Source organism: Eschrichtius robustus, chromosome 2 (genome assembly GCF_028021215.1).
Source record: "Eschrichtius robustus isolate mEscRob2 chromosome 2, mEscRob2.pri, whole genome shotgun sequence".
NCBI classification, from domain to species: Eukaryota; Metazoa; Chordata; class Mammalia; order Artiodactyla; family Eschrichtiidae; genus Eschrichtius; species Eschrichtius robustus.
The window spans coordinates 118,554,935-118,581,284 of NC_090825.1; the positions used below are offsets into that span (position 1 = coordinate 118,554,935).

General features: G+C 53.7%; 1 protein-coding gene across 2 annotated transcripts; it reads right to left on the reverse strand.

Moving 5' to 3' along the window:
- Positions 1–1,615: 1,615 nt before the first annotated feature.
- Positions 1,616–24,874, reverse strand: ARAP3 (ArfGAP with RhoGAP domain, ankyrin repeat and PH domain 3). 2 transcript variants are annotated; one of them, XM_068536073.1, is made up of 33 exons: positions 24,818–24,874; positions 22,619–23,162; positions 22,446–22,507; positions 22,230–22,341; positions 18,936–19,136; positions 18,721–18,790; positions 18,330–18,450; positions 18,056–18,240; positions 17,870–17,976; positions 17,418–17,617; positions 17,234–17,319; positions 16,891–17,073; positions 16,611–16,746; positions 15,857–15,973; positions 15,268–15,415; positions 15,058–15,160; positions 12,983–13,202; positions 12,221–12,284; positions 11,811–11,974; positions 9,217–9,429; positions 8,841–8,946; positions 7,606–7,753; positions 7,211–7,279; positions 6,455–6,529; positions 6,242–6,356; positions 4,527–4,655; positions 4,314–4,447; positions 3,994–4,076; positions 3,862–3,897; positions 3,663–3,726; positions 3,425–3,562; positions 3,184–3,222; positions 1,616–2,643 (listed from the first exon to the last, which is right to left on the reverse strand). In XM_068536073.1, the coding sequence occupies exons 2-33, from the start codon at positions 23,143–23,145 to the stop codon at positions 2,158–2,160; spliced, it is 4,641 nt and encodes a 1,546-aa protein (XP_068392174.1). In that variant the 5' UTR covers positions 23,146–23,162; positions 24,818–24,874; the 3' UTR covers positions 1,616–2,157. The 2 variants fall into 2 exon arrangements, with proteins under 2 accessions (XP_068392174.1, XP_068392175.1); XM_068536074.1 differs by lacking the exons at positions 1,616–2,643; positions 3,184–3,222 and having other exon boundaries at positions 3,435–3,587.
- Between the last annotated feature and the right edge of the window lie 1,476 nt (positions 24,875–26,350).

Below are 26,350 nucleotides of genomic sequence, written 5' to 3' on the forward strand. Positions count from 1 at the left end.
GAAGCGCCAAGAGCAGCAGGAACTAAACCTCTGTTGCTGCTGAGAATACCCCGGAAAGGTTCCGCGCCGCCCTGTGGACGCCGCGTCCGCTGGGCTGTAGGGGGAACCCCAGGTTTCTGTGTCAAGACGCCTGGGTTCTATTTCTGGTGGAGAGCGGCTGACTTAGTCATTATTTCTAATCATTCGTTTACATATGCAGATCTCCAGTCCCGACGCGACGGGTGAAGGATGGTGAGGAACTCAATCTGTAACCAGGGAAACTGAATCACTGGATGCCTGAGCGCAGATGCGTGTGATGAGAGAAACAAGGCTGATCTCAGACCTTTTCCCAATTCCCACTGAACTGGAAAAGCCGGCGCGAGTGAGGGTGAGAAAGACGCCTGGAGCCAGGAAGGAACCATTACCAGAGGAAAAGACAGGGCCAATGGTAACGAAACCAGCGAGTGGGCGTGAGCTGGGAGATGAAAGTGGGGACTTGCAACCCAGAAAGCCCCTATCGCCTTTAGGGCCTGCTCTTAAGGTTCTGCACCCCAGGACATACCCCCTATCCCCACCCTGGCACTGCTTTCTGAGGATCTGCACACACACTTTCCTCATCCTCCTCACCTATCCATGGCCCACACCTCCTCACCACACCCCCAACTTGGAAAAGGCAGATATCTGTGGCCCAAACTCCAGATTCACATTTCCAACAGCTCACCTGACACCACCACTTTATCTAAATAGGTACCTCAAACTTTCAAACGGCTTCTTCTACCTGATCCTTCCCCAGTCACCTCCCCCACGTAACATACTAAATGGAACCATTCTCCATCCAGTTAGGAGAGTCAGAAAGCCAGAGTCTATGTACCCTTTCCTCCTACCCCCACCTTCCATCCATCAGCAAGTCCTATAGGTTCTATCTCCCATTGATCAACTTCCCTCAATTTCCAGAACCACCAACTTGGTCCAAGCCCCCATTATCAGTCTCCTGGTCTGATATCTGGCCTTCTTGCTTCCAGTCTTCCCCCTACAACCCATTGTTCAGAAAACAGCCAGAGTGATCGATCTTTTTTTTAAAAGGAAGCAAAGTCTCATCCCTCTCTTCCCTAAGACTCCTCAATTGCTTCAGAATAAAATCATGGCCTACAAGGCTGTTCATCATTGGGCCCCTGCCAGTCTTTCCCCCTTCAGCCCATACTCTTCTCCAGCTCCCCACTCACTGTGCTCCAGCCACTCCAGCCTCCTTGCTCTTCCCCCAACATGCCAACTCCCTTCCCACTGCAGAGCCTTCATGCCTACTGCCTTCCCTTTCCTTCTGGAGTGCTCCTTCTCCCAGCACTCCACATGCCTGGCTTCTTACCTTTACATTTCAGCTCTTCACAGAGGCTTTCCCCTTCCACCCAGCCCAAATGTCACCTCCACAGGCACATCACTTTGGTTTAGTTTCTTCACAGCCCTGACTTTGTTTGTGTGCGCATTTTCTGTTCCCCTTAAAGCAAGGACCCCCATCTCTTTCGTTCACACTATATCCTCAATAGCTGGCACCAATTAGGTGTTCAATATATATCTGTTGAATAATTGAATGAATGAATGAATGAATGAAGTAAAAAATGGCAGTCTTTTTGTTCCAAGGTTTATTAACAGTGACCTATCCTTTTTGGATCCTCTTTGCCCCAGTTCCCAGCCCTAATCAACCTCCCCACTCTGGGGCTTCACTGTAGTCTCTGAATGTTGAAGGTGGGGTAGGATAAACTTGGAGATCATTCAAATCTGTGCCTTCCAAATCGTTTTTTTGTTAATGCATAAAACCATTCTTTTCAAACCCAAAATCTCTCACAGAACCCCTACATATCAAATACATAAAGCAGAAGTTGCCCTTCTCGAGGGAAACTATGTGGGGCTTACAGCTCTGAAAAACAGTTTGAGATTCACCATTCTCCTTATTTCAGTTACTTCATGGTACAGGTAAGTCAGCGGAGGCCCAGAGAGGCACCATGACCTGCCTCTCTCTGAGCAGGATGCAGCCTTGGGAGCTCTCGGCCCCGTGCTCCTTCCACAGCACCATACTGGATTCTAGAGTCTTATCAACCAGGGCAAAGGATGCTTCCAGCAGTGTCTGCCATGGGGAGAGCTTGGGTCTTTGGTTACCTACCCCTCAGACTGCTGGTCCCAGGGTCATGTGAGGGGCTGGCTGGGGGGTGAACTGGAAGTGCAGGGAGCTTGGGTGGGGAAGCCAGGTGTCTGTGTCGGAAGGCCACTGGGGCTCGGGGGCTGGGGGCTGGAGGGCTGAGAGGGGCTGCCCGGGCCTACGGTGGTCTCTCCTTTCCTCAGAATGAGGCTGCTGAGCTCCTGGAGCAGCTGCTCCTCCAGGGACCCACGTGACTGGGGGCTGCTCTTTGAAGGGGGCCCCGGAGGGGGCTCAGGTGGTCTCTCCTCCCAGCCCAGGGGGCCTGCTTTGGACAGAGGAGATTGATCAAAGGACCTCTGGCTGGCCAGTGGGGTCTCTGGCTTGGCTGTCCGCTCCGGCGTGATGGAGAAGGAGGTGGACGTGTCTTCGGTCAGCTCGGGGAAGGCCCCCACTTCCTCATACACCGGCTCCTCGTACACAGGCTCCTCCAGTTCCTCTTGCTCCTCCACAGACCCCTGGGATGACTTCATCGGCTGGATGAGAATGGGGTAACCAGAGGCAGGCACAGAGTTAGAGTTACCAGATTATTCATCGCTAACATTTATTGAGCTCTTCCTCTTTACCAGATGCTGCAAAATACTTTGCATGTATGATGTCAAAAACAACCCTGTATGATGGTTACACTGCAGGTGAGTGAGCTGAGGTAAAATAGGGGCCAGACACTTGAGACACAGAGGGGTTAAATAAGTTGCCCAAGATCACACAGTTAAGTAAAAGGTGGTGCTGGGGCTTGAACCCAGGTCTGTCTGACTCCAAAATGCATTCACTTAAGCACTTCCTTTCTATTTCTCAGATCCTGTGACCACTTCCCCCTTTCCTCACCGCATCGTACCATCCCTTGTTTTCCTCATTCCTTTTGGTCCCAATACACTCTCTCTCTCACACACACACACACACACACACACACTCAATGATGGTCTGCATCAGGACAAATACAGAGAGCACACCGGCTCAGGCAGCACAGAGGAACACAGGGTTGACAGGCACACAGCGGGAGCAGGCACAGTACTCACAAAGAACATGGACAGGGTCCTCCGGTTGTGAAGTCGCCGCTGGGCACAGGTGGGGTGGGGAGGCAGGGAGAGAGAGACACAGAGACACAGTGAGGCCTGGCAACAGGAGGCAGGGGTAGAGACTGGGGCACAGAGAAGGCAGAGGGGGCACCAGGTTGGCAGGCACGCCACTCCTTCCTGCAGTGTGGCAAGGGCGTGAGCAGGGACCCGGAGTGGTTGGGGCAGGCTAGGGGGACCTCACCAGGGTCTGATTGGCAGAGAGGAGGGTGGCCCCACTGTCATCCCCACGGATGGGCAGCAAAGGCATGGTGCCAAACTTCTGACGGGCGAGGTCAGAGGAGGAACGGCGTCGTAAGACCACTGGCTGCTGGTCATCGTGCTGGAGAGAGGGTGAGGGGATGGCACTGGTGGGCATGGGAGGTGCTGAGGGTTAGTGCTGAGCCCACAGACCTACCCCTCAGCTCTCTCCTTCCCCTCACCTGGGCTTTGAGGATGCTGGTGGCCCAGTCCCACATCTCATCCTCGTCTGTGCAGGACAGGTAGCTGGGGGTGATCAGAGGGGAATCAGCAGGAGGGGAAGGGGTCACAACTAGAGGGATGGAAGATACAAAAAGCGAGGAGGTAGAGGACAGGGAGCCTGACGGGGCCACAGGAGAAGCCAGGATGGGAGGTACTCACAGGTGCATCTTCTCCAGGATCAGCGTGAAGCCCCACCTGAGAGGCAAAGGAGAACAGTGATGGGTGATCGGAAAGGCCAGAAGGGTGGCAGCAGGAAGGCTCTAGAAGTGTGGACTGGGGAAAAAAACTCACAGGGTGGGAGGCTTGAACTTCTTGCGGATTCCCAGGTAGACCTTGGCACCTTCCAAAGGCCACTCCCGTTCTGGTTTAGAGCTCTGACAACATGAAGGCAGTCAGTGAGGTTGAGAGGTGAGAGAAAAGGATCGTGGTTAAGGAGGTCAAGAAGTCATGGAAGCACTGGGGTTGTGTGAGGTCAAAGGGTCACAGAAGTCAAAGGGCCAGGGAAGCAATGAGATTGATGAGAACATGGGCTGTGGAGTGACAGGGTCAGTGCAGTCAGGGCTCCTCCCACACGGCCACCCAGCATCCCTCCCTGCTCGCCCAGGGCCCACCTTCTTCTCCTTGAGCAGCAGCAGGCAGTGGCCACGCAGCAGAAAGAATCTCTCCTGGAAGCGGTTTCCCAGCAAGCGGGGCGGTTCTTCCCGACACCGCAACAGGCCGACCCGTGGGCTCTCACGCCGGATACCTGGGCACAGATGGGCAGGGCTAGGTGGAGGGTCCCTGGAAGAGGCCTGGGAGGTGCTGGGCTGAAGCAGGAGGCTCACCTGTGAAGAGGCAGCCGGCATGGGCCAGGGAGACTTTCCTCAAGAGCAGGGAGGCCGAGCAGGGCTCTGGGAGCTGGCACCATTGTAGGGCCTGCTCTAGGACCCTTTCCTTGGGGTGCAGTGGCCGCTCTAAGGGGCAAGATGAGGGTAGGTATCAACCAGATATCGATCCACAGCCTGGAGCCCCCACCTCCTCACCCACCAGTCACTCATTCATTCATTCGTCCATTCTACCATCCAGCCACAGACATTATTTAGCACTGACTGTGCCAGGTGCTGGGCTGCCCTGGGGATACAGTGGGGAGCATGAAACACATGGCCTGCCTCCACAAAGCCCACAGCCTGGCGAGGGAGCAGAGAATAACAGATAAGCAAATGAGGTAACTAAAGACAAACCATTATTCTGAAAGAAGCAATAAGAAGCTGAGAGAGAGTAACAGAGCAGCTACTGAGATAGGGTGACCAGGCAAAGACTTTCAGAGGAGGCATTTGAAGATGAGACTCAGAGGCCCTAAGGATTGGGAAGAACAAGCCATGCCGAGATCTGGGGAAGAAGACTTCAGGTGTGACAAAATGCAACACCAAAGGGCCTGAGTTAGGAAAGATGTGCTTGAGGAAGTAAACAGTCAGTGTGGCTCAATCAAAGAGAACACGTTATGTGAGACGAGGTCTGAGAAATAAGCGAGGGCCAAACATTCAGGGTCTTGTGGGCTATAATAAGGGGTTTGAATTTTAAGTTCAATGGGAAGCCATTGGAAGGGTTTAACCATGCGAATAGCATGATGATTTATGCTTGAAATGCTCATTGACTGCTGCGCGGAAAATGGATTGTTGGGGGGTGAGAAGGGAACACTGGCCAGCTATGCCCTTTCCCGGGCTGTACATTTTAGTGGTTAATGCTGGGGAGCAGAAAGATCATGGTGACTTCAACTAGGTTAGTGGTAACGATGGAGATGGAGAGGTGATAGATTCGAAAAGACTCAAGAGGTCTAGTTGGCCAGTGTGTATGAAGATGAAGGAAAGGAAGGAGTCCCAGAGGACTCCCAAGTGTCTGGCCTTGATAACTGGGTGAATGCTGGTGCACTGACTGAGTTACGGAAACTAGGAAATGGCTTGGGTGTTTTGTTAGGGGAGGGGACTGGGAATTGAGTTTGGTCTTAGACTTTTTTTATTTTGGCTGTGCCATGCGGCTTGTGGGATCTCAGTTCCCCAACCAGGGATCGAACCCGCAGCCCCTCCAGTGGAGGCGTGGAGTCTTAACCACTGGACTGCCAGGGAAGTCCTGGTCTTAGATGTTTTAAATGTGAGATGCTATAAGATGTACAAGTGGATGTGTCAAGTAGCCAGCTGGATATGTGAGTCCGGAGCTCAGAGAGGTCTGGGTCACACATAAACATTTGTGGGCCAGCTTATTAATGGCATTTAGAGCCATGGGAATGGATGAGCTCATCCAAGGTAAAAATGTAGATAGAGAAAGGAAGAGGGTTGAGGACTGAGCCCTGGGTGCCTCCAGCATTTGGAGTCTGGGCAAAGGAGAAAGAGAAGCCTCCTTTGAGGTGGAAGGGAAACCAAGGTTTTGTGGGGTCCACGAAAGCCAAGAGAGCAGAGAGGACGGAGAAAGAGCAAGTGGACAACTGCATATCTGGTAACACAGAAGTCTTGGTGACTTTCACCCCGCACCACACGTGCACGCGCACACGCACGGTCATACTCACCAAGCTCCCCACGCTCTCGAATCTCAAACGTCACCCACAAGTCCATCCCGGCTGCCGTCCCCCGAATCTCCAGTACCTGGTTAGTCAGCTCCTCGGCAGTCAGTGTCGGGGACACCTGGAGTCAGGGCAAGAGCAGAGGACCCATGCCGGTCAGGCCATTGCCCCTGCCCCCCACCATCCTCTCATCTCCCCTCCTGTCCCCTCAGGACTGACCTTCAGGGTGACACAGTTGTCTGGGAGCTGCTGCTCTATAAAAACCTCCATGATGAGGTCTCCAGCCTGGGACAGCTGAGGGGAGGGGTAAAGAAATCAGGAGGACCCAGACGGTGCAAAGAATCAAGGTCAGAGGACTCCTCAGGTTGCCTCATGAGTGCTTCCCCACCCCACAGACGCCTCCTCCCAACCCTCATTCCAAACATCGCTCAGGTCCTTCAAAGAGAAAAAACTCCAGGCATGGCGGAACTGTGTACAGAGCTTCCCAAGGCAGTGCAGTTGTGCTTGGGAGGACAGGTTTGGAGTCAGACTGTCTGGGTTCCAACTCTGCCACTTGCTACAGTACAACCTTGAATAAGTGACCCTCCAAACCTCAGTTTCTTTGAAAAAATGGGACTACCTACCTCCTGGAGTTGGGTGATGCTAAAGTGAGATTACAGGTGCTTGGAATATAATTAGTCCTCAGCTGTTTGCTACTGTATTTGTTATTATTCTCACCTCTTTGTCTAACTTAGCTAACCCTTCCTTGGATCTCTTACACATGAAACTGAAGTGCTCCTGCCACCCTTTTGTAAAGAATCCTCATGTGGAATAAATGGAGCAAATCCTAAACCAAACCCCCTCCCCAAAGCACTCCTCTCCTTGGGTTTCCTGTGTCCCAAAGAGCTGAGGGCCAGTGTCCAGAAGCAGAAGGTCACCTTCTATCCTGATGTCCCCTCCTGGCCCACTCGGGAATCTAGGGTCAGGACAAGTTACCTGCACATCCTTCCAAGTGGTGATAAGACTGACCTCCAAGTCAATCTGAGCTACCTGGTCAGGGTCGATCTGTGGGAGAGCCAAAAGGGTGTGTGTGTGTGTGTGTGTGTGTGTGCATTGGCGGGGGCGGGGGGAGTGGGCTGCCGGGAAAGGAGGGAAGCAGGGAGAGATGTGCAAGACTGGAGCACCTGTAGGAGAGGGTTAGAGGCCAGAAGAGCTAAGAACCAATGGGGCAAGGATGTTAGGAGCATGGGTACAGGAGATTGGGGCCCAGGGCTCTGGGAGGTGGTTCCTGATGGGGAAGGCCTTCAGAGGGCTAGGCTGGGCCTTTGTTAGGTAAGCAGGATCCAGAGTCCAGGAAGAGGGACTGTAGTTCAGGGGTTGGGAAAGCTTACATCAAACACAGAGATGTAGCCGTCGATGAGTTCCTGCAGCACCCGCACCTCATGCTCCCCCCGCCCATCCGTCTGGAACACGCTGGGTGCAAATAGCAGGGCCAGGTTCCGCGTGCACATCTGGTTTAGAGCCACACACTTTTGCACCCTGCGGAGGGGTGTGAGGGTCATGAGGAATGCAGTGAGCTTCCGCTCACTCGTTCATCGACCCCTCCCTTCATTCAGCAAACGGTTATTGAGTCTCTACTGTATGCCAGGCCCTGAGCTAAGCACTTGGGATACGGCAGTGAGTTAGACAAAATCCTGGCTCTAAGAGCTCCCGGTCTATGGGAGAGACAGACTTATAAATAGGGCTCAGCAAACTTTTTATGTAAGGGGACAGAGAGTAAATATTTTAGGCTTTCAGGCTATACAGTCTGCTGTGTAGGGTGAAAGGAACCATTGAAAATATATAAATGAATGGGCATGACTTTATATTTTATGTACAAAACTTTATTTACAAAAACAAGTAATGGGCTGGATCTGGCCCATAGGCCATAGTTGTCCAGTCCCTGTGATACAGTGTAATCAGTACAACAGAGCTGAGGCTCACCCTGGAATCATTTAAAATTCTGTCTCTCCAATAGACTGGTAAAGGTAGATGTGCATCTTATTCTTCTTTGTGTCTTCAACATCTAATCTTTGCCTGGCATAGAATAATAAATAAAACAAAATAATACTTATTGCTCACCATTTCTGAATGCTTACTACATACATGCCAGGTGCTGTAGTTAAGAAGTTTACAAGAATCATCTCATTTAAATCTCGTATAACCTATGAGGTGGATACTATTCCTTATACCATCTTCCTGTTACAAATGAGGAAACCGAGGCTCAGAGACAGCAAATAACTTCTCTAAAGCCACACGCTAGGGAATTCCCTGGCGGTCCAGTGGTTAGGACTCTGAGCTTTCACCGCCAAGGGCCCGGGTTCAGTCCCTGGTTGGGGAACTAAAATCCCGCAGGCCGCGCAGTGTGGCCAAAATAAATAAAAAAATAAAGTCATGCGCTAGAATAGTGGAGCCGGATTAAGGCCTAGGTCTGTCTGACTCCAAAGTCCACGCTGTGAACCTTTATGTTGTGACACCTTCACTTAACAATTATCTGGGGGATGAATATGTGAATGTAAGCCAGGGGGTTGGACAGAGGTGATGAAGGGTCAGGGAGGAAGCCTGCAGGGTGTCTGGCTGTACTGACCGATAGAGATGCCCAATGAGGGTGGCCAGCGTGCGGCGGTTGACCCGTGGCAGGCAGCCAATCACTTCTTTGTATTTCTCCAGGCGCTGGTTCTTCTGGGGCAGCTCTGGGGATGGGATGGGGAAGGGTTGGAGAGGGTCAGGGAAGGAAGAGTAGAGGGACTTTTAGAGAAACAAACCCAGGATGGATGTGTTTCTGCCCCCTTCCCACCTTGCCTTGAGCTGAGTCCCTGGGTGATCTTCCAGTGGGGGAGTATTGGGGAAGGGGGCCGCCCAATCCCACAAGGGAGGCTCAGGGATTCTGGTGGGGTGGGTGGAGTTCCTGGTTGGGTCTTGGTTGTCAGTGAGGAGTTCTTAGGGATCTTGGGAGCACCTACCGGCAGCCTCCCTCCAGCGAGGCAGCAACCGAGCAGAGGTCACAGGGTCATCAAGCTCTCGAAAGAAGCGTTTGAGCGTGTCGGTGACATCCTCCACAAAGTGCTCCCCTGGTCGGAGCTTCACTGACCGGGCATCCCGCCGAAACTCAGCCAGGAGCCGCAGGCTGCGGGCGCGGGCACCCCCTTTCCGGTATACGCCCTCCAGCCGGAGCCCTGAGAACAGCTGCCATCTCAGCTCACCGCTGCCCGAAGACCCGCCACCACCCACCCAGCACCCTGTCCGTCACGCCTCATGGTATGTGGACACTGGAGGTAGGAGGGTCAGAGAGGAAGAAATCGGCCTCTGTGGTCTTGCTTCTCAGGTCCCTGCTCCAGCCCTCATCGTCAGAAGGTCCTTGCCTAACTACACCATCACACAGCAGCCCCCTTCACTCTCTCTCTTTCTCTCTCCCCTCACCACTTTGATCTTTAAATAGCACTCTCTGAAATCACATTACACTCAGGCCTCGTTATTCACAGGTTCTATACTTTTGAATTCATCCACTTGCTAAAGTTTATTTGGAACCCCCAAATCAGTACGTGTGGCACTTTGCAGTCACTTGTGAACATGCCCAAGTGGAGAAAATTTTGAGTTGCCTGATGGACATGTTTCTAGCTAAGGCCTCATATGGTAAACAAGTGTCATTTCGTGGTATAGTTAAAGTCACATTTTTTGCATCTTGTGCTTCTTTTTTGCAGGGGATTTCACTGTTTAAACTAGCCCCCAAGTGTAGTGCTGAAGTGCTGTCTAGTGTTCGTAAGCACAAGAAGGCTGTGATGTGCCTTGTTGAGAAAATACATGTGTCAGATAAACTTTGTTCAGGCATGAGTTGCTGAGTATTGCTGGCTGTGAGGTCAAAATTAACGAATCAACAATTTATATTAAATAAAGTGTCTTTAAAGCAGACTCACAGATACAGAGAACAAACTAGTGGTTACCGCTGAAGAGAAGGAATGGGGGAGGGGCAGTATAGGGGTAGGGGACTAAGAGGTACAAACTATTTGGTATAAAATAAGCTATAAGAATATATTGTACAACACAGGGAAGACAGCAAATATTTTAGAATAACTATAAATGGACTATAAACTTCAAAAATTGTGAATCACTATATTGTACCCTTGTAATTTATCTAATATTATACTTCAATAAAAAAATTTTTTTTAAAGATGAAAGCTTGGAACTATACTCAATATCTTATAATAACTACAATGGAAAAGAATATATATATATATATATATAACTGAATCACTTTGCCATATACTTGAAACTAACACATTCAACATTATGAATTAACTATACTTCAATTTAAAAAAAAAGAGGAAAAAAAAAGATGGAAGCTTAAAAAAAAGTGTCTTTAAACAGAAACACACATAAAACAAAGTTACATATTGATCAATTAATGAAAATATGACCAGAGCTTCCCAGGAACCTAACCCTGTATTTCCACTGGGGCAACGGTTCAGCATTCATTGATCCAGCATTTTCAGTGACTTTACAGAATATAACTACCATGAATCACAAGAACTGACTGTATTTGTTTTCTTAATTATTACCCATCTCTCCCACCAGTCTCTAAGCTTCATAGAACCTTCCTCGTTCGTTCACTGCCATATCCCCCGTGTCTGGCACAGGGGAGCAGCTCAATAAACATTTGTTGGACGAAGAGTGGCAGTGCAGGAACTGTGGAGGAGCAGGGAAGAACACCCACACTTTCCCCAGGGCTTTTTCACTGGGCCTCTGACTTCAATCCTCTTATGAACACGAGGGAGGCTGGGAAGGGGATAGGGGTCTAGTGAGTGGGGGAAGTCAGTGCACGAGGCTACTGCCAAGGCGTGGAGAATGTCTTTAGCCACTGACTATCCATTGTCCGTGTAGTAAGCACAACTACTTGTCGGTGCATGGATATGCCTTTTTCCCCTTGACTGTCCTCCTTAGTTTTCTGTGAATTTTCCTTCTCAAGAGCCCAGCCTTCTAAAGAGGGTTTGCGGGGAAAAAAGATTCAACTTAGTCCTTATTTGGGAAAGAAAATAAAACGGAGGCCAAAAACTCACAAAGAATTCTGGGAACCCCTTGCATAGCTGATCCTTTATGGCTGGAAAACCTCCCACACAGAATAACTCTGCTCAGAGCCCCAGGGATTTTGCTGCACAGTGTGGCTCCTGCCTTGTAGCTGCCCCCTCTTTGTTCTCCATGGCTCTGCATCTCCAGTCACAACTCAGTGCCACCCTCGTTCCATGCCCACGCCCCAGTAACAGCTGCCTTGGAACACTTCACTACCTGCCAGGTCCTGCGCTAAATGCTTTACATGTGTTATCTCACTATCACAACTACCTTGGAAGATGAGACTGTTTGTAGCCCCATTTTAAAGATGAGGGAACTGAGGCTCACAAAAGCAAAGCAGCTTGCCAAGGGTCATACAGTCATTGCTGTCAGGCTGCAGTCTCTGGAGGCAAAGCTTTTGAAGGCAAATCACACACACACAGGGCAAATACCCACCCCCCCGCTGTGCCCATGTTCCCCATCCCCCACTCAGTGTCAGCCAGTACCCACTCACCATGCTGAGTGACAAAACTGATGCAGGCATCCACAATGATGGGGATGTCACCCCGGCTCATCTGCTGCTCCTGCAGCCCTGTGCCTCCCCCGCCGGCTGCCCCGGCAATGGCCGCATTCCATGCTGAGAAGTCTAGCCGGCCCTCTGCCTGCAGATACAGTGTCCTGAGACCCAAGAGACCTGAGTCAGAGCCAGCTCCAGAGGAGTCCTCAGACTAAGAGGCCGAGGAGCACAAGGACCAGACCTCCCAGAGACACCAGCAGGGGGCAACAACACCCAACCCAGACAGGGCCCCTGAACTAGGGAAGTGACTTTGAGGAAGTGGGCAGTGGTCCAGCAGGCCAGGGTGGAGGGTGTGAGCTGTGCTCTAGAAACGGGGGCCCAGAGTCAAGGGTAGCGGCAAGACTTACCTTCCTGTCTCCACCAGAACCAAATGCTCTTTCTTGTCTGGGGTGTCAGTGGCTGAGACCACACCTGGGAGGAGAATTATTGGACATTATCATCATCATCGTCTTCATCATAGTGACTAACATTTATTAAGTATTTAAGGTATGTAGGTTCCATGCTAGGAGCCTTACAAACAATACTGCAGTAAATCCTGTGAGTTACATATTGTTATCCCCATTTTACAGGTGACACATAAGCTCAGAGAGGTTAAGTAACTTGCCTCAGATTACCTGCTATAAAATAGAATTCAAGTTTGTCTCCAAAACCTCAAAACACTATCCTACACTGTTCCTCTTTTAGGAGGAAATGAGAATTCCCAGTCCCTTCTCCCAGTTCCCAACAAGCAAGCAACTCCAAATAATGATAATAGCAATAACATTTATAACAAATAACATTTATTGAACACCTACAAGATGCCTCCTGCCAGGCTCTGTGATAAGTGTTCTACATGCATTGCCTTATTTGAAACTCATTACAACCCTAATATTGTGCCTGTTGTGAAGATGAGGCAACTAAAGCACAGAGAGGTTAAGTAACTTGTCCAAGGTCACACAGCCAGGAAGTGATGGAGGTGGGGGTCTAAATCTGGGCAATTTGACACCAGAACTTGTGCCTGAATCCACTATTCCTGCTGTCTCCCATAGGGACCCCCAAATAGATGAAGGTCCACTACCCACCCTAACCCCCCATAGCCACCCTTCATCCCTGCCCCCAGCCCTGCTCACTGATCTCCTGTAGCCGGCGCAGATGAACCATGTCCTCGGGGGCTGGGGGGCCAGGGCCCGATGCTGGGCACAGGAAGAGGTGATCTCCACGAAGAAGTCCGAACCCAGACAGCCAGAGGCCAGGGGCCAGGGCAGTATGGGAAGGGGACCGCAGCCACAGGCGGCCCAGCCGCAGCAGCCCAGGGCCCAGCAGCTGGTGACAGCTCAGTGGGGAGAACCACTGTGAGGCGGGAGGAGGACAAGGGGAGAGAGGAAAATGGGGAAAGAGACAAGGGGTGGGGGAGAGAAGTAAGAGTGAGAGGGATAGGGAAAGGCAGAGAAAGACATGGAGAGAAAGCCAAGGAAACAGAGGAATGAAAGGGATGGGGAGAGAGTGAAGGAAAGACCGGTGAAGGAGACAGGAGATGGATGGAGAAAAACAAGAAAGAAATGCAATTCAATTTGATCTGCTCCAGCCAACCCAGAGAAGACCCCTGTGTGGCAGGCAGGCTTATGCCCTTAATTGGGATGTAGGGGAAGACAGAATGGGTAGCTACATGCTGTAACCGAAGAGTCACGAGGCCCCGGGAAGTCCCACCCCCTTGGGGCTGGGCAGAGGCTTCATGGAGAAAGGACTATTCGAGGTGAACCTCAAAGCAGTGCTTCTCAAGCTATTTGCGGTGAAGGAACAGGGAGTTTTAAAAAAATTTTCCAATCTGTCACTAACCAACACTTTCATTAAAAAGCACCAAAACGAATTACTAGAAAAATGAAATGAGAAGAGAAAGACATACAAAATAAGCCCCCAATTTTTAAAATTAGATTGCATACATAAGATCACTCTGTCAAATTGCTATGAAAGACTCTAAATGCTGACTCAAGCCCTGTACTTAAGCTGTCATGGGCCATAACAGAGTCCCTGGGCCAGGATGGGTTAACAGACCACACTTAGGGTAGCACTGCCTTAAAGGATGGGCTAGATTTTTGGAAAGTAGATAATAAGAAGAGACTTGGACCTGGCTGGGAGGGCCATGACAGAGCCCTTAGAGGATATGGAGATAACTTCTTGGTGTGAGGAGTTACAGGCAAACCAGGAGAGTGGGGTCAGAAGCCAAAGCAGGGGAGCATTTCCCACAGAGGAGTGTGAGATGCAGAGACTACCTGGTGAGGCCAGAAGGAGGCCCTTGGACTTTACCAAGGGCAAGTCACCAGCCACCTGCAGGGTAGCAGCTCAGAAGAGTATGGCAGAGCGGGGCGGCCACAAGGGGTTAAGGAGGAACTGCAGGCTGCCAGAGCACACAACTTTCTAAGGAGCTGTCAGGAGGGCGCCAGGATGATGAGTTGAAGGTGGAGCAGGGCTGGGGGAAAAGCTGTTTAAGGATGGGAGCGATTGTCATCACCATTGCCATTACTACTTCAACACCCACAGGTGGAGGGCTTGCTGTGTGCCGGGCGGTGGTAGGCCTCGTGTGTCACTTAATCCTCAACGCTAGGGGGTGGGGTCTTTTACACCACTCTACTCATATGGAAGAGCTCACATGTGAGAGTTGGAGCACTCAAATCCCAGGATATCTGACTATTGCACCTGAACTTTTAATGCCACAGAGGGGGTGCAGGGTGGAGAGAGAGTGGCTTGCCTGGGAATGGAGAAGGTGGAACAGATGAAGGCAGCTTTGCCTGTGGACTTGGAGATCTGAGTGTTGGGCGAAGGGAGTGGGAGTCAGAGGCAGCCTCTCTGTGGGAAGAGGCCCAGCACAGTGAGGTTTGGCCCATGAGCTTAGGAGACAGAGGCCTGATTTTCGTCCTGTGCTCTGCTGCCTCCTAGCTCTGTGACCTTGACCACGTGACTTCATAACCTCTGAGTTCTTTAGGTGTGAAGTATTAATAATCCTTACCTCTGAGGGTTGTTGTGAAATTTAACTGAGACATTGAGTGGGCAGCGTTTAACACAGGGCCTGGTACAGAATAAGCGCTCAGTCAACCTTAGCTGTTAGTGGAAGGGGTAGGAGTGGCTTTAGGAATAAGAGAGGACAGGATGCGGGCAGGTGGGGACAGGGAAACCATGAGCTGTCAGGGAGGGGTCTCGGCTATCTCACCTTGCCCACGGCGCTGGTCCAGGCCTCCAGACTGTCAGCTCCATCTGTGCCAAAATGCTGGATCCTCCCCCCAGTGAGGATGAGCTCAAAGGAAAAGGGGAACCTGGAGAGAAGATGAGGTCCGGGAGGAGAATGGGGGTGAGTGAGGGGGCTGGCAGGCTCAGGCTCAGGAAGGGAAAAGGGGAGCTCAGGGAACATGGCAGGTGTTACCTGTCGAGGTCACTTGGGTCAGTGGGTGGGGGGTTCACACCCAGACATACGACATCCTGGGGCTGGATGAGGTTGAGGGGTTCAGGGCTGCTTTCTGACACAAACATTTCCAGAGCCGCACCCAGCACGCACCACAGTCGTGGGGGAGCTAAGAAGGAAACTGATGGTCAGCAGGTGGCTGACCTCTGTCCCCACTGTCAGAATTCCCATTTACCAGATATTTATTCCATGCCAAGCCCTCTGCCTGTGTATGATCTCACGTAATCTTCACGGCTCTATGAGGTGGGTTTTATATTCACTCCTGTTTTGCAGAAGGAGGAACTGAGGCTCAGAATTTGAGTAGCTTGCCCAAGTCACATGGGTAGAAAGTAGCAGAGTTGGGATTTGACTCCCACAGTCTGACTTCAAAGCACAGCCTCTCAACCATCACCCAATGCTGCCACCTGCCATGGTCCCTCTCTGACTCCCGGCACCCAGCCCACTCCAAGGCATGTCCCATCCCCGTCCTCTCCTCCTTGTCCCTCTATGGAACACCCGTGCCCATCCTGGTTTCTGCCCACCTCCTCGCATCCCTTGGCTCCCTTCTCACCATCTCGGCCCCTGCGAGGGGGTGGCGGTCCAGCTTTGTTGCTAATGGGACCACAGTACAGGAAGCTGCTGTAAGTGGCAGGCACCACCACCTCATTATACACGCCAGGGGAGGGGTCTGCAAGGGGAAGGAGAAGTGGTCAGGTCAAGCCAGTGTAATGGGAGGGCCTGACCTCCTTGGGAAGGGACTGAATCAAGCAAGACAGTGGGACCCAACTCCATTGGCAGCATGGCCAAGTAGAGCCCAGTGGGGACGTCTCACCACCTAGATTAGAAAAGAGGGTGGCAGGGAGTGACGAGGCTTCTAAGCCAGCCCTTGCCCACTATCTGTCCCCACTAGCCAGTCAACAACAAGTCAGCTCTGGGTGGAGGCCTCAGAGCATGGGCCATCCTGTAAGTGTCTTGGCCCCTTTGGCATGACTACTGGAGACCAGCCTCTATAACATGACCATATCTATGATCAGACTACCCCTGGGGAGGTGGGACCCGGCCTACTGGTTGATCCCATCAGGGGTAGACCAGCACTAACACCTCAAACCTCCAGATCCACTCCAGACGGTGGTCATTTCATAACATCAAGAAATAGGACCTGGAGGACCTGGAGGGTTGGGAAACTGCCCAGGCTGGACCATTGTGATGGGCTGGGTGAGAGGTAATTGCCCCTCTCCCCACCCCCCGCCCCCCGGAAGAACCAAGGCTCAGGTTGGGGCTGAGAGTTCTTGCAGGGAGAGAGAGGAGGTATTTGTGGGGATTACCTGTGGGCAGGAGACCAGGGAAGCTGCCATCGAGGGCTGGGGGGGACCAGGGCTCCTCTCCCTCAAAAGCCTCGACACAGAGGAGCTGGGTCATGTTCTTTAGCAGGTTGGGTCCTGCCACAGCTGCACATAGTGCCTGCAGGGAGAAACCCCAAGACGCAACCTAGGAGCCCTGGGCTCAGTCCTTCTGTCACCTAAAACAGCCCACACTGCAAGTTTAGGCATTTCAACTCAGAGACTGCTTTCCCCCCTCCCCAACAGCCCCGGCCCTCCCTCCTACCTGGAGAAGCTGGTTATGATCTGGATACTGAGGGTGGGGTTTCCGGAAGAGACCTAGCCGGTACTTCCGGGAGATGAACTCTCCCCGAGGGCCAGGGGTGGTATCTGGACGCAGCCCTTCACCTTGGGGTAGTGCCCCTGCCCAGAAGCGGTTGGCACGGTCATTTCCCAGGACAATGAACAACTGTAGGATGACAAGGGGCAGAGGCAAGTGACAGGAACTCAAGAGTCCCCAGACATTCCAATCCTGCCCCAAGCAGGACCCAAGGCCTTTTCTGCATGCTCTCCTTCCATCCCCACCCCTGGCCCCCCACACACACTTTCTTCCTCTTCAGACTCCTCACCTGCACTATCTCATTACTCCAGACACTTGTGTCCAGCTTCAGGCTCTGCACCTTGGAGATCCCAGAACCCAGGGCCCGGTGCTGACCTGTTAGGGTGTGAAGGGCATGTGGCAGGGGCACCCTGAGCCCTCCTGCCCCCAACTCCCTCCTTCTCCCCATTTCAGCTACAGGCTCCAGCCCTCACCTGCGCACTGCTTGCAGATGACCACCCCCAGGTTGACCGCGGCCCAGTCCGGGCGGGAGGCCTCACAGTCCGCACAGTGCCGGTTTGCCCGATTGGACCAGATCTTCTCAGCCACCTCGTAGTCAGACAGGGTCTCGGTTACTGCTTCCTGCAGAGCGGCCGCCCAGCTCTGCCGAGCCCCCCCAGACTCGGCTGTGAAGCTGAGGGGTGGACAGCCAGTCCGTGGGCATGGACACCCCCCCCCGACCTGTTCCATCCCCCGGCCACATGTGGGCCACCACCAGCCACAAGTGGGCCAGCCCAGACCCTCCTGACATCCTTGACCCTGTTCACTGGCCTCCTGTCAGTGCACGCCCACTGAATCCTACTGAGGAGGCCCCAGGTCCTCTGCACCTCTGTGCCTCCATCAATGTCTCTCCCCGAGCCTTGCCTCCTGCCAGTATGGGCCCCACCTGAAGCAGCGATGTGGTGTGAGCAGGTCGAAGCTGCGACTCTTGGTCTCCCGGACACTGCAGCCTTGCAGTCCAATGAAGCAGATCCCGATGCCCAGAGAGAAGGCCTGGCAGGGTCGGGGGCAGGCACAGTGAGGCCAGAATGGGCTAGGTGAGGCCCCTCGGCCCCAGCCCGGCCCTCCTCACCTGCTCACTCTTGTACAGGGCCAGCTCTCCGGGGCTCAGCGCAGCAAACACCTTGGCCTTGTGCCCACGCAGCTCCAGCATGCCCGTGCGAAGGGGTCGGGGTGGCTGCGGGGGCCGGGGGTGGCCCAGGAGGCGCTGCTCCTTCAAGCAGGATTGCACCGTGGAGCACCACGTGTCCCGCTGAGCTGGCGGGGGACGGGGAAGCGGGTCAGCTGGCTGTGTGCTCACCTGGCCTCCCCAGCCCTGCCCTGGCCCGGGAGGCCCTGGCCCTCACCCTCGCTCTCTGTGCGGAACACGAACACCCTCTGGCCGGTGATGACCTGGAACTTGTTGTCCTTGCTGCTGCGGGTCATCTCGATGGCTGTCAGAGGGATCACACCCTTGGGGAAGGGGTCCTGGAGGGACAGACCATTGGCCCATGGGGACAGGAACTCAGCCATGTGCGCTGACCCCGGGGGGGCCAGTGCCAACATTTAATGAGATCAGCACTCATTCCGCAAGCAGTGGGGTACAGCTGCTAACCTAGCTCCTTTAGATGCTGACACTAGTCATGCGGTACCTGCCTCCCCACCAGGGGGGGATTGGCCTTCCAATCCTGAGCCTCCCTCAGCCCTCCCTCTCCCTCTCCCTTTCCCCAGGCCCCATGTAGCATCTCCCAGACCTACCTTATCACTGCCAAAGTACATCAGACTCCTCCCATTGAACTGCACAAAGCGCCTCTGGAAGACGTAGTTTCTGGGGAAGGCAGGGGCCGAGATCAGTAAGTGGTGGAAGCTGCATCCCGGGGCGTCCTAGGATCTGGGAGCACTTGGGACCTGACCTCCACCACCGCTACGCAGCCTCCCGCGCCCCCCTCCCCTTCCCTTCCCAGCAGCCCCACCCCTGAGGGGAGAGCTTGTCTAGCCAGCCACTGAGCAGGGGCGTGGGGCGGTCTGCCGTGGAGGAGAAGCTGGCATAGGGTGAAATGAGGTCATCGTTGGTCTCCGTGTCCAGGGCGGGCATTGAGAGGGTGGAATCCCCCGGCAGCTCAAGGCTGGCATAGCCAGCGTCCTCTCGTGCCTCCAGATCCTGCCTGCTGAGCCTTGTGGGGGCCAAGACAGAGAGGGACACACATTAGACCAAGTTCCCTGGACAGCCCCCCCCTCAGCACCTAGTGGAATGCCTGGCAGGTACTGGATCTGCTTTTCAAACAAGGGAACAGGGAGGTTGAGAACCCAAAACACTAGCATGGAGCTTCCTCCCCGAGCACACCTGGACTTTGCATTTGAAAAATTTCAGTCCTTCGCCTCTGCCATTAGGATCACTTAGCGGAAAATTTGGGGAAGGGCTGAGTAGATGGCTTTCTGCCACAGTTGCCCATATCTCATCAATAAGCCTGACTGGTTCTTTCTCCAGAAAGCTCTTGCCTTTCTCTCCCGGCACCAAGCTCCCATCAGTTCTCACCGAGGTGAAGGGAATCGCCTAACTGGTCACCTGCTTCCACTCGCACCCTCCCACCAAACATCCGTTCTCCCACTGACGCCAGAGTGCTCTTTTAAGGATGCAAATGAGAGCATTTCACTCACCAGCATGAACCTCTACAATGACTTCCCATCTGCACTTAGGATAAATTGAAATTCCTTATCAGGGGCTGCAAGACTTTGTACAGTGAGACCCGTGGCAACTCCCCTGACCTCACCCTGTATCGCCCTCACCTTGCTTACTACAGTCCAGCCACATTCTCTTCCCCAGTTCGGAGCCTTTGCACATGGTGTCCCCTCTGCCTAGAGCACGCTTCCCTGGGCTGCTTCTTCTCATCCTTCAAGTGTTCCTTCTCAGAAAGCCCTCTATTATTCTCTATCACTTTCCAGTGGTTCCTTACCTCAGCTGCACAGAATCACTTGGGAAACTTAAAAATACCTGTATGTGAGCCCCACACCAGACACTTAAATCTGAGTCTCTGGGAATGAGGCCCAGGCATCTGTTGTTTAAAAAGTTCCCCAGGATGTAGTGCAGCTGAGGTTGAGAACCTCTACTCTACCCCATTGGTCTCCTACTTCACTGAGAAACTGACACAATCAGCCGAGAACCCCCGCAGACTCCCAGCGCCTCATCTGCCCCATTCCACACACACACTGCCTTCCTCCTGGTACTGTAATAATTAGCCCTGTCTAAAGCCGGTCCGTCCTCTGGGCACTTGATCCTAGTCCCCTCACCTACACGAGGACATCGCTCCAGACTTTCTCCCTTTTGTCTCCCCTACATCAGCTAGTTTTCCCTCTCTACCAGGTCATCCCTATTCACCTATGAACATACGTAGCATTCTATGCTATAAAAACCCCCTTCTTGACTCCACTTCTACTCTCAGTAACCACTCCAACTCTCTGCTCTTCTTTGCAGAAAAACTCCTCAAAAATGTTGTCTTCACATTTCCAACTCCTCTCCTTCCGTTCTCTCTTGAGCCCACTCTGATCAAGCTTTCACCCTCAGCACTTGTCAAGGTCCCGAGTGACCTCCATGTTGCCAGTTCCAGAGGTCAATTCTCAGTCCTCAACTTACCCAACCTCTCAGCAGCATTTGACATAGCTGACCTCTCCCTCCTCCTCGTACATTTTCTTCACTTAGCTCCTGTGGCATCAACTTCTCCTGATTTTCCCTCTGCTTCACTAACCATTTCTTTTCAGCCTGTTTTGCTGATTGTTCTTCTCCCAAACCTCTTGATACTGGAGTGTGCTTGGTTCTCTGCTCTATCAACACTCACTCACAGCTACATATACCCATCTAAATGCTGACAACTCACAAATCTGGATCTGCAGCTCGGACCTCTTCCCCGAACTCCAGACTTGTATATCCAATGGCCTATTTGCCACCTCTTCTTGGGTGTATAGTACACACCTCAAATTCAACACATCTAAAACTGAACTCCTAATCTGCCCCCCACCTACTTCTGCTTTATGCCCAGTCTTCCCCATCTCAGACCATGGCAACTCCAGGGACTTTCAGTTGCTCAGAACAGTGCTGTGGAACTAAATCTTTGAAATGTGGTTGCTTCATAGTTACAGCACAGCTCACACCAGACTAGCCACATTTCATGCGTTCAGCAGCCACGCTGGGTTACTGGCCACCACAATGGACAGTGCAGGCTCAGACCGAAACCCCTGAAGTCATTCCTGACTGCTCTTTTCTCTCACACCTCAATTTACCAGGACGGTTCGCCTTCAAAATACAACCCAAACCAACCACTTCTCACCATCTCCACTCCCATCACGCTAGCCTGAGATGCCTCACCTAGATCACTGCAAGACCCTCCTAACTAGTCTCTCTGCTTCTGCTTTTGCCCCCCTACAGACCATTCCCAACACAGCAACCAGAGGGATTCTTAAAATGTAAGTCAAAGCCCTTCCGATGGCTGCCTTCCCATTTCATTTAGAGTAAAAGCAAGTCCCTACAAGGTCCTACCCATCTGGCTCCTTTTACCTCTCTGACGGCAGCGTCTCCCCCAACTCTTCCCACCCTGCCCCACTCTGACCCAGCCCGGCCGACTCTGTCATCGCTCCTGGATCCCCCTGGGCAACTGGCCTCCTTAAAGCCTCTATTCTGGCCACTCTTCCCGCCTGCAACACTCTTCTCCTAGAAGAGGGCTAACTCCGTCACCTCCTTCAAGGTTTGGCTCGAATGTCATCCTCTTAATAATGGCAACTCTTAATGAAAAACTGCAGTCCACTCCCCACCTCACTCCATCCCAGCCCTCTTAACCCGGTTCGATTTTTTCCATGGCACTTATCGCCTTTTAACGTATGGTGTCGCTCATTTATTATATCTGTTGTTAATTAACTATCTCCCCACAAGGGCAGGGATTTCTGATCTAGCCCAAGTATCTACAACGATAACCGGTATTCAGTAGGTGCTCAATAAAGATAGTTAAATGAAGGAATGAAAGGCACTTCTCCCTATTTTAAATCATATATCCATTTTTTTGTCTACTTGTTTTATTTCCTGTCTGTCCCCACTGAGTCACAAGCTCCCTAACGGGGGACTGGGTCTGTCATATTCATCCTGTAGCTCAAGAACCCGTCTGGCACACAGTGGACACTGAATGCACATTTGACAAATAACGGGAAACACGGCCACCACCAGCTCAACCGCTCCTCAAGCTGCCCCTCTTCCTGCCATCATCATGCTATGGACCACTCACCTGTGTTCAGCCCTTTCCTGACAGATAACTCTGCCTTCTCTTCTGTCGGGGACCCCTGGGACTCCCACAGGCTGGACACCATAGTACAGGCAACCAGGGTCCATGATGTGCACTGGCAGGAGGAAAATGGGGGAGACAGGGAAGAGGTCAGGTGAGAGTGTCTGAGGTCCTGAAGGGCACTGCCCCTCTTCCCCCAACCCATGATAACCCACCTACCTGTGCCCGTTGCAGGCCTGAGGGCAGGAGTCGGGGCAGTTGTCTGGGAGCTGTCTGGGGCCCTTAGGGGAAAGGTCTAGTGTCATTAAAGGAAAGAGAAGGAAGGACAAGCCCTCATGCCCTGTTCCTCCCTGCCCCCAGCATGGGATCCCCAGGGAGCCAACTCCACTCACATGTCCTGAGCTGTCTGTGCCCCGCCTCTTAAGTCCAAGCCGAAGTAGATGGCATTGGGCATCATCTCCACAGTATTCAAGGCTGAAGGCTGCTCAGAGGAGGACCTCTGAGGGACAGGAGGGGACCTCGGGCTGGGCTCTGGGCTCTTGGATGCTTCTGGTCTCCAGAGAGCTGGACTCAACCCAGGCCTCTGGGTGGTGGTGGAGCCACTGAGCCCACCAAATACCGTCCTGGGCTTAGGCACAGGCTTTGGGGGCTGTGCTTGGGGGGCTGGGCTGGGCGATGGCTCCATGGCGCTTTCCAGTTGGGGATCCGGGGAGCCCTCTGCTGTGCCTGCCTGCAGCAGGCGCAGAATGCGTTTCCGATGCCCTGTGGCGTTGATGCCCAATTTTCTCAGTTCCTCGTGGCCCAGGCCCCGGGCTGCACCCGCTGTAGCCAGGCCATGCCGCCGGAACACGTCTGCATACTGCTCCAGGTGCACCGTGGCCAGCCACACAGCGATGTCCAGGTCCTGAGGGGCAGCCATGGGGGCTCAGGCCATTGCTGGGGGGAGGGGCAGGGTGAAGGGAGGGCTCAGGCTGAGATTCCCCCTCCCTGTCCCAAAGTCTGAGGCCTGGACAGGGGTACCAGACTCCAGTCTTCCTCCAAAGAAGAATGACCAGAGGCCTGTAATCCGGGGGCAGAGCCATCCGAGAACATGCTTTCTCATTGCAGGTGAACCCCTTCATTTGCAGATGAGGAAACTGAGGCCCAGGGAGGGGAAGAGGCTTGCCCAGGGCTCACAGCAAGTTGGCTTATCGATGGCAGTGTTGGTCCCTTAGCTCCTGCCCACCCTGTGTCTGGGTCAAAGCTCTGCCTCTGCATTACTGCACGTTCAACTAAGTAAGTCTGGGACAAGAGGCCAGAACCCTGCCCCTGCAGGGTGAAGGGGGATGGTGGGGAGGAAGGGCCTATGATGTGCCCTAATCCTGCTGTGGCATAGAGTGGGGATAGGGCAGCTGTGGCACAAGAGGAGAGGGGAGATGCAGATCCCACTCGCACTGGTTTCCAGAGCTGAGGTACAGGCTCGGGCCATCCTAATCCTGGACATTCCCAGTTCCCCCTCCCCTTCCACCTATTGTCTCTGCTCAGACTTCCTTCCTGTCCCTCTGGCTCTGGCTGCCCCCACATCCTGCCTCCCTTGGTCAGGCTGCCCAGAGAGCTCTAAGCAGTACCAACATCTGAGCAGAGGCCACTTGGGGAGTGAGGATGGGGCAGAGAACTGAGTCAGAGAGATGAGGGACCAGGGGTACACCAGGGTCTTCACTCTGAAGCATCTTCTCACATACGTGTGTGCAAACAGGAGCACCCACCCTGCAGGAACTCACAATGTGAAATGACATCCCCCTACCTCTGCTTTCTCCAAGTCTTCCTTCTCTGAGCCTCCCTTTGCCCTGCCCATGCCTTTGGACTCAGGTCTCTGAGGCTCTGTCCCATTCCACCAGCCTGACCCTGACCCTGCTCTATTACCTAGACCTACCTTGGATTCTGTCTCCCTGAGTTTTATCTCTACCCTGTCCCTGTCCCTACCCCACTCCATCTCCATCTCCATCTCTACCTCTAAATCCATCTTGGTCCCTCTCCTTGTTTTGCTCTCTGTCATTAAGCTTCTCCCTGCCTCCGTCTCCAATTTTAACTAGATCTTCAGTTTCATCTGTGTCTCTGGCCACATGAAACTGGCTTTAGGTTTCTGTCTCTGCCTCTGCCCTGACGGCTCTCTCCCAGTTTCTCTCCTGCGGGGTCCCGGCCAGGACTCCCTCTCGCCCCAGCATCAGCTCTGGCCTCTCTCTGCCTCTCTGTGGCCGAGCCCCCTCCCCAAGCTAGGGCCGGGGTGCTGCGCCTCCCGCCCTGACTCAGAGTCCAGTTTCCCGGTGACTCAGGCCCGACTCGAGGGCATGGGACTGGGAACTAGGAGGTGCGCGGAGCAGGAGTGCGGGGGGGCGGGCCAGGCCGAGCGGAGCAGCTCCGGCTACGACGAGGGAGGGGGCAAGGAGGGAGGGAGCAGAGGCCGGCAACCGGAGGGAGGGGCGGTCGCGGCGGGGAGGGGGAGAGGGGAGGGCCCCCGGCGCGGAGCGGGCCGGGGATCCCACGAACGCTCTCGAGGAGGTGATGGGGAGGAGTCTGGGAGGCAGGGGCCCGGGAGCGCGGGGGGTCCTCACCTCACTAAGCGGCTGCAGTCGGCTCCCAGGTGCCCGACGCGCTGCCGGAGGCTCCGGGTCCTGCCGCGCCGGCCCCGCCTCCCCTCAGCCCTCCCCCGACGGGGCCCAGCCCCGCCCCGCTCGTCGGTTCCCTCGGCGGGGCGCCGGCCACTCCTTGTGCAAGCGGCGGCCTCCAAAAGGTTCGGGCTCCTTACCCAACCGCTGCGCTTATCTCGCAGCCTGGCTAGCTCAGCCCCTTTAGGGGCCAAGAAAGGGGGGGACCGGAACAGGGTTGGAGTCCGAGACAGCCTTAGAGAGCAGGACAAAAAGGCAGAGACCACACGGAGATGGGGACAGGGGTAGAACCAGAGAGAGAAGGAGAGTGCTGCGGGGGACAGCTTTGCATGCCCTCTGCTGTTCCCTCCCCGTCAGGCCGAAAGGGGAGGGAAAAGAATAGGGCCTTAAGTCCCCAGGGCATCTCTCCCACGCCCCGCAGGGTGGCTGGACTCTGGTACCCAGTTAATGGGGGAACAGAAGGTGATATCCACAAGTCACGGATATCCACAGCCTTCCAAGCTGGCGAACCTTCAGGAGCCCAGCCTTATGACCTGGGGGAAAGAGGCAGAGGCCCAGCGGAGGAGTCCCCGTCTGCTTCTCCCTCTCCAAGGGCCTGGTCTAGGTTTCTTCCCAGAGATGAAGGTCAGGTTTCGGGGCTGCCTTTTTGAAGATAAGGCTGGTGCCCTGTAAGCACGGTGACCCGGCGAGCAGCCTTTGCATCCTGGGGCGAAGCCCCTTCTCCCCACCCTCCCACTGCAGTTTTTGTGTGTGTGTGGTGAGGGGGCGCGGGAGAGGGGTCCCTGAGGAGAAACGGCTCCTCTCCCCTCTCGGGATCTTGCCTGGAGCCTTAACCTTAGAGCCTGTCCCCCAGAGCCTGAGGCGCTTCCCCCTCCGAATGGGGCTGGCCTTTAGCTGTGTGTGGCGTTGGGGGGCGGGGTAGGGGCGCCCGCTGGCCGGGCTGTGCTTTCCTGTTTGTATGAGAGGAAGTTGGCTGTGAGTCAGCAGACACAAGAACCGTCAGTAGCTAGGGGAAGACCCCTGCCTGAGGGGAAGGTGAAGGGAATGCGGGGAAGTGGTCCCCGCCTCTCCCTGCTGCCCCAGCTTGGAAGGGGACTGCCATTTTCAGCCTCCTGGAGCCCTTCTACCTGAGAAAGAGAATGATAATAATTAATACTTAAAATGGCCATAATAATGGCTACCAGTTATTGAAAGCCGACTATGTCCCAGGCCCTATGCAAACATTGCTTTGCAAAGTTTGATTCATTCTCACAGCAACCCTTAAGATAGGGAATTTTATCACCTCCATTTTACAGATAAGGAGACAGTTTTCTGGATGTCTTTGTTCTGGAGGGTTAACTGTGGGGGGGGGGGGCGGTGCGGGGCCGGAGAATGCTCCTCATAGACCTCCAACTATAAGGAGTGCAAATTGACCAAGGGCCTCAGCTGCTTCTCTCCGAAATCCATCAGCTCCTATTCTAAGGCCAGCTTCCCACTGGG

Bases quoted from the DNA above. Each gene is read 5' to 3' on its own strand.
- ARAP3 (XM_068536073.1), bottom strand. From the start codon at position 23,145: ATGGCTGCCCCTCAGGACCTGGACATCGCTGTGTGGCTGGCCACGGTG. The intron at 17,074-17,233 runs GTGAGGAGTCTG...GTCATCCTACAG, and splicing joins GGAGTAATGAGATAGTGCAG to TTGTTCATTGTCCTGGGAAA. The intron at 3,223-3,424 runs GTGAGGTCCCCC...ACCTGTGCCCAG, and splicing joins TCTCTGCCAATCAGACCCTG to CGGCGACTTCACAACCGGAG.